Source organism: Mastomys coucha, unplaced genomic scaffold, assembly GCF_008632895.1.
Source record: "Mastomys coucha isolate ucsf_1 unplaced genomic scaffold, UCSF_Mcou_1 pScaffold15, whole genome shotgun sequence".
Lineage (NCBI taxonomy): Eukaryota > Metazoa > Chordata > Mammalia > Rodentia > Muridae > Mastomys > Mastomys coucha.
The window spans coordinates 88,223,901-88,237,212 of NW_022196897.1; the positions used below are offsets into that span (position 1 = coordinate 88,223,901).

Consider the following 13,312-nt stretch of genomic DNA (forward strand, 5'->3'; position numbering starts at 1 on the left):
CTCCAGGGTTGTCTCTCTTTCTGATTTCTTTATTGTTTCTATTTCCATTTTTAGATTCTGCATGGTTTCACTCATTTCCTTCACCTATTTGATTGTGTTTTCCTGTAGCTCTTTAAGGGATTTTTGTGTTTCCTCTTTAAGAGCTTCTAGCTCTTTACCTGTGTTCTCCTGTATTTCTTTGAGGGTGCTATTTATGTCCTCCTTAAGGTCCTGTATCATCATCATGATAAGTGATTTTAGACCTGAATCTTGTGTTTCCGGTGTGATGGTGTGTCCAGGACTTGCTATGGTGGGAGAATTGGGTTCTAATGATGGCAAGTGACCTTGGTTTGTGTTGTTTATTTTCTTACTCTTGTCCCCCTCCCCCGCCATCTGGTTAACTCTAGTGCTACCTTGCTAAATCTGACTGGAGCCTGTCCTTCCTGTGATCCTGGTTGTGTCAGAACTCCTCAGAGTCAAGCTGCCTCTGTGAACCTGTGATTCTGGGATCCTGGGATCCTGGGCTTGTTAGATCACCTGGAAGTGTGGCTTTTTCTGTGTGTTGTGGGAGTGGCTGCAGAGCTTGTGCCCAAGGTCTGCTCAGAACACTAACCCAGACAGACCAGAAGGAACCCAAGTCACTGGGCTGGTGGAGTTCCTAAGTGCCTGGTCCCGCTGGTCCCAGTTACTCCCAGTGTTGGGACAGATGTTGGTTCCTGCTCACCTCTGATCCTGGGTGTTTCAGAGCACCTGGGAGTGGAGCTTCCTCTGGGTGTTGTGGGACTGGCTGCAGAGCTTGTGCCCTAGGTCTGCTCTGGACCCCAACAGGATCATCTTTTGCCTCAGAATGTTAGAATACTTAAAGACAATATGACTTGATGTGGTTTTGTCTTTTACTAAACATGTTCTTGGTCCTTAATCAAATATTCATATTTATAAACAGTGAGGCATTTGTTGTTTTGTCTCATATAATCTCCCCTCTCTACCACCATAGTTTTCTCTTCCTGTGTTTTCTTGTGATTTGCATATTAGATTTCCTACCAAAGCTCAGTCTTGAGGACACCCATCTCTCTGTTTCCATTTGTCTGTTGCTATCTTTGTAATGGCATATCTTCAACTTTATCTTACAAACCTTGTCTTGGGCTTATTTTTTAAATCTGTCCTTTCACATTTGAGTATATGAAAGGTCCGTTTTGAGATAGTGAGTGTCTTTTCTTCCCTGAGTGTTCTGTCCGTGCTTCATGCTTTGCTTCTCTGACTGAGGTTACTAATGATGGTTTTTATTTATTTTATTTCTTCTCCATGAATTGTTTCTGTCTCTTCCAAGTGACTTTATTGTATTTGCTTTAGTCCTTGTATTTTGATGCTAGGTGCTTTCTGCAAGGACTAAGTACGTCTCTCTCTTATTAATGTACAAAGTGAGGCATAGAGAACTGGGTGCCTTATGGAGACTGAGACATGATTCTTACTGAACAGGCCCTAATGGTTTCACTGGTGCACTATCATATGAGTATCTCTAGACATTTTTCCAGTCTTATAAAATTCCCTAGAAAGGCTGAACTTCTTGAAGAAAGTAGGACTCTCTGCCAGTGTTCTGAGAGCCAAGGAGAGAGAGAAGGCCAGAGTTATTGAACATTTCCATCTGCACAGCTTCAGTGTGTGTGTGTGTGTGTGTGTGTGTGTGTGTGTGTGTGTATGTGCATGTATGTAAGATTTATATTGTTTTTATTTTATTTATTTACTCATTTTTATTTTTATTTTATTTTATTTTTTTTTAGCTTTATATTGTTAACTTTTGCTCTTAACTACTTCACCTTCTCCAGATGATAGATAGAATTCTGCTTCTCTGTCGGGACTGAGAAAGGGCCATAAAGTAGGCTGCATAGAACAGGGGCTGGGGTTCCAACTGCCTCTTACAAAGACTCTAAGCTCCTCCACCGCCCTCATCATCTGCAGGATGGCTGATTTCAGAGCCTCCATGGCACTCAACAGGTAAGTTTGATTATTTTTCAACTCCTACCACAACTGATTCAGGACTGAGCACTTCCAAATATTTCGACCAGTTACCAATTAACCATGATTCTTCATCTTCAAAACTGTTGCTGTTGCTTCGTTTCTTCTTCCAAGCTCCTTTTGAGAATGGCTCTCTATTTCTTTATTGTCTTTTTGTTTAAGAGGGAGTTCTGTGAATCATAGCTGGGCCTACTTTCACTATGTGTCTGAGAATGACCTTGAACTTCTGATACTACACCCTTTACCTTCTAAACTCTGGGGTTGGCATGCACAACCAAAGCAATATTATATATTATATATATTATGTAATAATATATAATAATAATAATAATAATAATAATATAGTATATATAATAATAATATTATATATATATATATACATATATATATTGCTGGGAATGGATCCTAGGCCCCTGTGTATGTCAGGCAAGTTCTCTCTCTACTAAGCTCCAGCCGTAGTGCCTCTTCATTGTGGTTAAGAAGCTTTCCTGGTAGGATGGAGGTGTGTTTCCTGCTCTCTTAAGCTAAGGGACCTAAGGCAGCTCTAGGCATCTTAGGGCAGCCACACTTTACAGCATCTGACTTACTTTAGATGGCTCTAACACAGATCTCCTGTGGGAAAGTCAAACTCCTCAACCCTGGCCTCAACTAAGGAAGCTTGTGCAGATGTTTGTTTGCTTGTTTGTTGTTTAGTTCCTTAAGGAAAAAAAAAAAGAGGCAACTCTAGTGGTGGTACTAGCCTGTAGTCCCAGCACTTGGGAAGTAGAGGCAGGGTGATCGAGGGTCCAGGGCTAGGGAAATGACTCAGTGGTTAAAATGCAAATATGCAGAGTGGAGAACAAATTCCCAGAACCCATATAAAATGTTGGGTGAGCATGGTGATTCACCTGTAACCCCAGAGCAAGCTGTCCAGCAAGAGCAGCCATATTGGAGAGCTTTGAGTTTGATTTAAAGACCCTGCCTCAAAAAATAAGGCAAAAGAGCCATCAAGGATGACTTCTGATATCAACCTCAGGTTTCAACATGCATGTTCACTCCTTTATGTGTTTCTATACATATTCAAACACGCATGCACACATATGCACTACACACACACACACACACACACTCAAGGAGAAGGGAAAGAAAGGGCTAAGCTACATAGTGAGTTCAGTACCAGCCTGAGCTCTGTGAGGTCCTGTTTCAAAAAACAAACAAACAAACAAACAAACAAAACAAAAACAAACAACAAAAAAAGAAAAATAACAGGGGCTAGAAAAGAAGAAAACAAAACAAAACCAGGAACATGATGCCAGCTGCCTCTGACTTCTTCCATATTATTCAGACATTCAGACAATCATCTTCTGCCCCCCTCCACTTCCCAGGCCCTTCACATCAGAGACCCTGAGTTCCGTTTCTTACAGCCTTTTAATATTTTCCAATACACACTTTCAATTGGGTAATATACACATCATGTTGTCCTCATTATTATTAGTCAACCAATAAATATACAAAAACTAGAAAAGGAGAGGGTGGTTTCTGAAAAATCAAAGGAACAATAGAAAAACTCATTGTACAGACTTAGCAATTGGCTATGTTTGGAAAGTCAACACATAGGACTTACACAAAGACACAGGACATCATAGTGGGCAATCCCTGTTCTTATGAATGTTTTACTTTCCCAAAGATGGTGGCTGTTTTTTCCACTTTATGTGAAAAAGTAAAGTCTTGGATGGATTTTAGCTAAAAAGCCACTTCCTGGTGTTATGGATGTTAATATAAAGTTTTTTAAAGGTTCTTCTGGAAACACCCATTTTATCTAGCCAGAACATACGAAATATAGACATGAAGGCATCTTTCATCTCATTTGATTTTTAGCCAAGGCAAACTGAAGGAAAGCCCCCAGGATGCATGAGAGATTTCTAATTGGTGGCAAAAGAACACTTTAAATGCTCCTAGTACTTTACAAAATTACTAAATTCCAGCCCATTATTTTTATTAACAAGACCCCAGTTCAATGACTTAACTCATATTATCAAGCAAGTCATTGGTAGGAGTAACATAAAGCCAAATTGAGCTACCAGAATCAGCACCACTACGGCAAACAATATCCTACCACAACCCAACTAGTGGACATTTCTAGAATGGGTGGAGAATCATCTCTAGCTCTGAGTCTTGCATGACCCTTCTTGTGCCCTCAAAGGGCATCGAGGGGCCATGGAGAGCTTGACAGAGCCCTTTTATGCCCAGTCTCAGAGTGGCTTGCTGCATACAGGTTAAAGAGCCCCAGGGAGCCTGTTGTGGGTGTGGTAGGCCAGGACAGCTTTAAGGACAGGGAACATTCTAATACCAGTGGAGAACAGCCAAGGGTCATCTAGTGTCTATTTGTACCAGAAAACCAGGTATCTAAATGTGGAACTAGCTAGTAGTATTCACAGAGAAAGAGAAAGAAAGTCTATGACAGCCATGGCCCTGGGTGAGAGCTGGGCAGGGAAGGAGGGAGGCTGGAATGTATGGAGAGCTGAAGCTCACAATGAGTGTCAGAACATATGTATGTCTCCTTTAAACAAAACCTTCACATCCACTTTTGATATAAACTCAAACCTGACTCAGGTGCAAAACTTTTCTCCTTTTGTTTGTTTGTTTTTATTTGGAAAAAAAACTATTAAACATATAAATTTAGTCAACAGTAAAAATGAGAGCCTTAGAAAGGAAGTTCCATTTTAGAGACAGCCTTATTTTATAGATTTAATGTCTTCTACAAGATACCTAGGAAGATCCAAGAACGATGGGGCATCCTGGCAGATGAATAAACACTTGCCCAGTATGTGAAAACTATGAGGTCAGAGAGTAACAGCATTCTCCTTTTGCTAAACCATAAACCTGCTTATCTGATGATAAGATTCCAGTGGTGGGCAGTCCTATGGCTTTTTGAGGGATTCCCTGGGGAACTGATTCCAAGTACCAACTGACTTGTGAAAGCATCAACAAACACAGCAGCCATGGAAAGAGTGAGATGCAGGTTGCACCTCACACCTCCTCATGCCAATTGTGCTCCCTGCCTACACTTTCATTTTTGTTGGCTTCTCCTTTTATTATAAGGTGTCACAAGTCCCCAGCACTCTGTTTTGTGAAATCACTAGTTAGATCAGTCTTTATGAAACAGGACTGCAAAAGTTGTAAGTTATAAAAACTTAATGTGCCCTATCAGAAGGAGAAAAGGGTGGTCACTAAAGCACAAAAGGGACTGAAGCTCTCCTACTCTCAATTCAGATTCTTAAACAGGAGAGATACCCCTTTGATAGCCTAGACTGAAAACAGTGCTCCTGTCCTTGATCTTCTATGAGATTCATCTGGGTGAACCCAAGCCGGGCACAGACGCTCTAACATGAGTTTAGGAGGACCATACTAAGGTCATACTGATGTGCTACAAAGACTCAGACCTCGCTGGGTCTAGAAACTGAAGGATCACAGCACAACGGGTCAAGATGGAAGATGGACAGGTATTTATTATGAATCAACTTATACCCTGTTATGCTTCTGACAAAGTAGCCTAAAAAAACAAAACAAAACAAAATAAAAAAAAAGTCATACTGAACAAAGGACCTCCAGGGTTTGATATTTCAAAAACAAAGATAAATAGCTTACTAAAGATAAATAGCGTCACCCTTTGGGGAATCTCTCAGAAGCATCTGAAAATTTTCCAGCAGAAGGGAGTCTAAAAAGAAAGTGTGTAACCAGTACACCTGATCTCCCACCCCACTGGAAAGCAACACCTAAGGATTAGACTGCTGGAGAGGCAATATGGACCCATTCAAATTTCCTCCCAGAGACCAATCTCTCTAAGTTCTGGGGAAAATCCTTAGCTTGTGGATGTTTCCTGGAACTTTGGGTAAGGACAGGTTCAATAGGGACCAATAATATGCATTTGGTAGAAGCCTATGATAGCATACCCTGGTAATGCAAGACCTCTAGGAAGGAACTGGAAGAGTCAAATTCTTAATGGAATATTCTTTGGGCCCTCATTTCAGAAAGCAATGCTATTTTCATGAATTGGAGCAGATTTTAAAAAAATAAAATAAAATAAAAAAGGAATAGAAATTTTTATGCTAAAAATAATCCCCAATAAAAATAATCAGTAGCACATTGCATCTGTTAAGGGTCCCAGCTCCCAGTAATGACATGTCTCCAATTGTGGTGTCTTTTCAAGTTAATGGCGTAGGCACTACACTCCAATCTTCATGTCCACACTCTGCAGATTCCGGGTTTCGTCGGCTGTCATAAACTGGTCTGGAGTCTCTGATGGTTCCTTGTTCACCAAATGCACCATTTCCTGAGACTTGCTGGCCTCCCCGTTGAGCTCACTTGGTTTCCTGTCCTCCACTGTTCCATTGCCACTGTTGATCACCAGCTTTTTCTTTTGCCCACACCTGATGATTTTTAAAAACATCTTGTGAGAAAGGATGCAGAAGTCAATCAACCAACCAACAATCGCCATCATGACCAGTACCACTGGGGACATCATCATAATCATCCGTATAATTTAGTGTGGTCTTCTTATGTGCCCAGAACTAAGTGTGGTACTTTCTCTACTTCATCTTCCTGACTCCATCACTTTTTAAAGTGAGATTCCCTAGTCTTGCCTCAAAAGGGAACTTCTCAGATGTGGAAATTATCTATCTAATCTACTGAAGAAGAAATCAAAAAGATCAAGAGCTGGGGTCCAGACTCTGAGGTTTAACAGCCTGTATTTGTAGCTACTTAGAGCCTGAGACAGGAAGATCACAAGTTGAAGGCCTTCCTGGACTACAAAAATTAAGTTCAAGATCAGCCTGGATAACTCAATGAAACCCAGTCTCAAAGAAGGCAAAGAGGTCTGAGGATATAGCTCAGTGGTGGAATACTTGCCTAGTATGCATGATGTCCTAGGTCAGTGGTTCCCAACCTTCCTAATGCTGCAGCCCTTTAATGAAAGCCCACCATGTTGAAGTGACCTCAACTATAAATTATTTTCATTGCTACTTCATAACTGTAATTTTGTTACTGTTATGAATTGTAATGTAAATATCTGATATGCAGGATATCTGACATGTGATCCCTGGTAAGTTATTCGACTCCCCTTCCAAAGGGGTCGAGACTCCATATAGAGCCTAAATTCAGTCTCTGGTTTCTTAAAACAACAAACATTACACCCCACACTTCAAAGAATTCTGCTACAACCTTTGAGAATCAGGAGTGGAGAAACCCAAAGCTATTATTACACCCTAGCCCCTTTAGAGTTGAAGAAACTCACAGGGGCATGAAAATCCAACAGTCTTTCTAAGTTAGTCCACACGCAATGAAAGAGTGACCCCGATCCATCTGACGCTGGAGCCCTGATTCTCCTTCCCTGTGCAGTGCAAATGTTTGCCTCTGGAGCATTACAGTTCCGCCGCCTCAGATAAACCATGACGACTGTGATCGTAAATCATTTTGATCTGTGTACTCAAGAAAGTTCCGCTACTTCCTCTTTCAGTCAACACTGTTGCTTTGTCAGTATTATTGTAGCATGTATGGGGAATAAGAAAGCAACCATGCTCCAGAAGGATAAAGCCATATTGATTTTTATCTCCCCATGGTTGGCTAACTTCCACATAGTCCTGCAATAGGACATTTGATACCACCATTTGTGCCACTTTAAGGTTTCTTAGCAGTGTGACTCAAGATTCTAAGGCAGGAGAAGGGCTTCTATGATAAAAGGGTGACTCTGATCTTGTCCTTGTGATTCTGATGGCACTGCCTGGCCCCTCCCAGCCTGATTCAGAGGTTTCTCTTTCTTGTAACCTGATTGTTGCTGTGTATGTAGCAGTTAGATTAGGCTAATGGAAGCCAAGTCTTACAGCTTCACAGCTATGGTGATGGGAAATGGATGAAAACATTTATTAAATACATGGTTAACTCTAGGCAGAGCACAAGAAGTTGCTATAACCTTCATTAAAGTGGCAATTGCTCCATTTTACAGCAGTGAGAAATGAGGGCCAGGGCACTTTTGAGACTTTCTTGAGGTCACATAAGTAAGAATGACTGAGACCATACTCAGATCTCGAGTTTCAGGATTAAGTGGCTGCGCTCTGCCTAGTTCTGTCAATGCTGTAGGTTTGGAAACAGTATGAAACTGGAATGGTTTTCTTTGCTCCTGGATATTTTGAACTCTAGAGACAAAATGTCTATTATTTGTGATCATGAGCTCTTCTCTGTAAGACTGCCAAGGCCATAAACTTTAATCTTTTGTTTGGGGAAGTCAAAAATATACTACCTCAACAGGAAGCAGATCCTGTATTACCTAGCATAGGTGTGGGGAAGGGTGGAAGGGAAGATGTTTCAACTGTGAAATAAATGGATGAGGGCTGAGAATACTGGCAAGGCCCATACAGGCAGTAGGGTGCGTCGAATGCTTAGTGCAGCTGTATAGCCTGAAGCAACTCACTTGACTTCTCTGAGCCTCACTTTATGAGCTTGTGAAATCAGGCTGTTAGCACTGTCAGCCTCAAAGGATGGTGGGGATTCAATAGTCAGTCTGCTGATGCTATGTATTGCTTTTATGAATGCTGTGAGTTGAACAAACTAAGGCCTTGGATAACCAGAAGAGAACCTGGAGTATAGTAAGCATTCAAGTGCAGACTGCAGTTGTTAATAGAATGAAAGCCCTGGGACATAAACTCTAATGGTTTCTTTGGCTGTTTTCACTGTAAGTGTCCTCACAGGAACAATGGCACCCTATAGAGAACTTTGTTCCCCTCCTTTGGGCTATCAGACCATTGACACAAGGGGCACCAAGAAATTAGAATTTCCTAAGAATATCATACTTGGGAGAAGAAAAGGCTGAATCCTGGTGCAAGCAGAGAGGACCTTGTCTTTGGGAAAGAGATTTCACATCTTTCCCACAGCTTTAACGACTGCCGTGCCAGACAGCCTGGAGCCCACACAATACTGGGCCAACGATAGGTGGGGTCTTGCCATCACTACAATTGCTCAGCTGCCCAGAAATCTTATCCTCTATTTATACTTCACGTCTAGACTCTGGAGATGGATTTGGGGGAAGGAATGTCAAGGTGTATCTTTATTTGTTCCTTTTCCCAATGGTCACATTGTCTACCTCCTCTTTCTCTGCTTTGCACTGACTTACCTGTTTAACTGGCCTACTGAGAGTGGGTGGCAAAGCCTGCTTGTTAGAGCTGCCAGAGACCAGGCTAACAACCCCAGCACTCCACCTGCCTCCCTCTATGCATTGGCAAGATAACTCAAAAGCTGGAGGCGAACACTGCCTGTATTATTCCAAGCACTCAGATGACATAGCCTGTGTTCTTAGAGGAAACTTGCCTAACCTACCTAAGTCCCATTGGCTTATCAACCAGATTGTTGAGAGGTGGGATAAAAAACAGCAAAGGGCTTTGTAAGTTTAAAAATATGTCTATTCATGTAGGCAGGACCAGATTGACGCTGTTCCTCTAAATCGGTCACTCTTAACCTTCCTAAGACTATAATACCCTTTAATACAGTTCCCCATGTTGTGGCGACTTCCAACCATAACGGTATTTCTGTTACTACTTCATTATATGCTACTGTTATGAATCGTAATATAAATATCTAATATGCGGGATGGTCTTAGACAACCCCTGTGAAAGGGTCTTTCAACCCCTAGAGGGGTTACAACCCAGGTTGAGAACCGTTTTTCTAAATGAAGGAACTGGTTCGAAAGTGTGTAACAGCAGACAGGTAGATATGTCCACTGTGTTGACCCACTGACCTCTAGATCTCTGTCTCTACTATCTGTCTATGTTCTTTCAGGAAGGTTACTTAGGATTAAGTAACTGAGAAACAGTGCAATATCAAGTGCTCTGGGTAATTAATAAGCGGTTTTAAGATTTCTGATATTTTTCCTTGTCCTTAGTTATAGTCTTCAGTACAGAAAGTGGGTGCTGAAGAGGTGTTTGTAAACCAGAGGCTGAATCCAAGAGTGGTGCCCAACGCCACACTACGTCTGGTATCTTTACAGCTGTGTCTTAGAGATCAGATGTCCTTCCTTACAAAACCTCATCTCATCTTTTCTTTTCTTCCCTTGAACTGCAAGCACTACAGAACACACAGGAAACACAGGAAGGGAAATGAGCCAGCCCTGTACTTATTCTGGAAAGGGTGGGCAGACCAGGTAGGCGCTGGATTCAGATAACATACTTTTAGAGAGCATTCTGGAATTTATCTCTACTTAGACAAATAACTTGGCAATTGAATTCATGGCTTTTCTATCCCCAAATCCCTTCAGATGTTTATGAATTCACTTTTGCAATGTACTAGAGATGTGCTATCTAATATAGTAGACACCAGCCACATGTGGCTATTTGTTTCTTTGTTTGTTTGACCTGTTTACTTTGAGACAGGGTCTTGCTATGCCACTAGGCTGGCTTCATATCCATGATTCTCCAGCTTTAGCTTGCTAGGATTACAGGTGTGTGCTGCCATGCCCAGTCTTACATGCAGTTAAATTTAAACAAAGCACGATTTAAAATTCACTTAAAATTTGCTTTAACAAATTCATCCTGATGATTGACACTTTAGCTACCTCCAAGCACCCAACAGAATGCTTTGTTTGCTAGGCTGCTCTTTTCTCTAGCGATGTGCAGCCTGGGTATCTCCAAACCTGTGCGATTACATGCCCTTCTTTCAGCTCACATTATTTCTAAATAAAAATTTTTCCTGAGGGGGAAGCATCTTACTTCTATGATAGAGTGAGTCTAAAGTCGCTATGATTGTAGCTTAGAGAGTAGACATTGAACATGATCATTCCTGGAGGAATTCTCATGGATAGCACTGTTTTAGGATGTAGAACCAGTTCAAGTGAGCACAGATCAGATGAAGCTTGGCTGCTACACAACAGGAAGAAAAGCTTACCAAATCATGGAGATTTATGACTAGGGAAAGGTTCCCTAAAAATACCATCACTCTCATGAAAGGGAAGGCTGATGGGGCCTGCTCTGAACAGCCAGGATAGAGTCTTTTGAGACCAGACCTGAGTTCCAAAGCCTTCTTTGGCAAGGCCCTTGTGGCTTTTTACCTTTCCAGACACATCAGAAAAATTCAAGAGGAAGGTGCCTAAGGGCTGCTACTATTGGGCCTCATCCAATATCTACCAACACAACTGGCTCCTGATGCAACTTGCTCTTATGGGGAGCACAGAAAGCTGTAATTCAGGCCCCTGGTTTCATGAATGTGGCAGGAAAAGCTGGTATGGATCATGTCAAGGGTGGGAAAAGTTGAGGAAATCATGGAACACCTCCACCATCAGTGTCTTTCCAAAAAAATGATTGTTTATTTTTATTTTATGTGCATGGATGCTTTGCTTGCGTGGATGTATGTATACCATATGTTTGCCAGGTGCCTTCAGAGCCCAGAGGAGGGTGGCAGATCCATGAACCTAGAGTTGCAGGTGGTTGTGAGCCACCATGTGGGTGCTGGGAACTGGACATGGGTCCTCCTCAAGGACAGGCAGTGCTTATAATTGCTGAGTCATCTCTCAGATACCCCTCCCTGTCAGGGCCATTCAGATGCTGCGACTCTCAGAGAACTTTGCCATAGAAGCATGCTGGGAGTTGGTATCTGTGGCCAATGCCACCTCTGGTTCAATGAGCACCAAGGATGTCCTCAATGATAGCTGGGTGTTTGTGTGTGTACACTCGTGTGTGCATTTACGTTTATTGGCTCCTGGGCACATGTGAGCATGGAGGCCAAAGGTCAATGTTGGGTGTCTTTCTGAGTCACTCTCCACCTTCTTTATTGAGACAGGTTTTTCATCACTGAACCTGGAGTTCACTAATTTCACTAGACTGGCCAGCAAGCTCCAGGGAGAGACTCTTGTCTCTGACTCGCCAGTGCTGGGATTATGAGATCACACCATCATGACCAGCTTTTGAAGTGGGTTCTGGGGGCATGACTCTCAGGCCCTCATTTGTGCATAGCAATACATTACTAACAGAAACATCTTCCCAGCTGTCAGCCAGTCTTAGGCCTCCATACATCTAAACCTCAAGACTGTTTTAGTGAAGAGACATGTTCTTCATTTTCTCTCCTTCCTCATTAATGCTAACAGCCATAGATGCCTGCAAAAGATGTTTGTTGAATAAATGAATCCCCTCTGGACCAAACTTTCTTTGATGAAAATAGGGTTCCATATCTTTCTTAAATGCAGTACTCAAAGCAGAAAGGCTCCTGCCCTCTAACAGGATTAGAGATGGGCTATTAGCCTTAGGAACACAGCACACATTAAGGGGTCCATGGGCTATTAGCTTTAGGAACACAACACACATTAAGGGGCCCATTCGGTTCTTAACTACTTTTCAGCAGTGTGGCAAATCTGTTTTCAATTATCAAATCAGGACACAATAATTTATGGAGTCCACGAAGCTGCTTTCCCGGTGAGAGGCTGGCTCAGCCAGCTTTTGCCTGTCCCTGTTTGCGGGTTGCTAGGGTGATGGCTGGCCTGGGGACAAGGGGAGAGGAGGCCATGAGGTCCTTTCTCTGCTGCTGAGGAGACAGGGAGCCATGAGGGATAAGATGCTACAATGTGCAGATTCCAACTGCTCTCCAGGACAGCTGAGATGCTGAAGGAGGGGCCCCCACGCCAACAGCATCTGGGACATCTCCATGGTGACATCTGCAAAGCTTATGGACTGTACATGTGACACATTCTAGGGCCTGAAATCAAAGGCTGATTCCAAACAAAAGGAAGTTCATATTTAATTGAGCAAAAATAATCCAAGAGAGCACAGGGACGCCAAGAGGAAGAATAAAAGCTCTTTGAAGGGCTTCCCCAGTGCCTCTATTTGTTTTCATCTAATCGTAGGAGCCTATAGGAGGTCTCTCTGATTTTCCCCAGCTTTTGACCCATGGGTGGTCAGCACTCATGACTGATAGTTTTCTTATACCCTCAAAGACATAGGTAGCAGCACCATGATTTGAGTGAGTACTTTCAGGAATTCTAAGCACTGTAGAACCATGTTATTTGGTTTCTGCAGATGATGAGAAACCCTTCAGAGACTGTGCAGGCCACTGGAAATAGTTGCTTATTCTGTCTGAACAGCAACAACAAAGTGTACATTTCTCTCCTGACTTCTCAGAATCTGAAGCATTTGGGGCCTGTGAGGTGATTTAGAGGCACAGTAAAGGCGGCTCAGGTAAGTAAGAAGACTCCAGCCTTCCAAGAGGCTATCCCAAGGGATATTTACAAAAGAGCTTAATATCTGCAGCAGACATTTAGGAAAAAACAATGACTCTTTAAAAAGTCTGAGAAGGAATTTAGACTTAGTTT

General features: G+C 42.3%; 1 protein-coding gene across 11 annotated transcripts in view; it reads right to left on the minus strand.

Moving 5' to 3' along the window:
- Window positions 1–3,380: 3,380 nt before the first annotated feature.
- Window positions 3,381–13,312, minus strand: part of Cd44 (CD44 molecule (Indian blood group)) — an 86,847-nt gene continuing 76,915 nt past the window's right edge. For all 11 annotated transcript variants that reach the window (XM_031371163.1, XM_031371164.1, XM_031371165.1 and 8 more), the window contains one exon: window positions 3,381–6,401. In XM_031371163.1, the coding sequence (XP_031227023.1) occupies window positions 6,197–6,401 (205 nt within the window). In that variant the 3' untranslated portion in view covers window positions 3,381–6,196. The remainder of the gene's footprint in view (window positions 6,402–13,312) is intronic.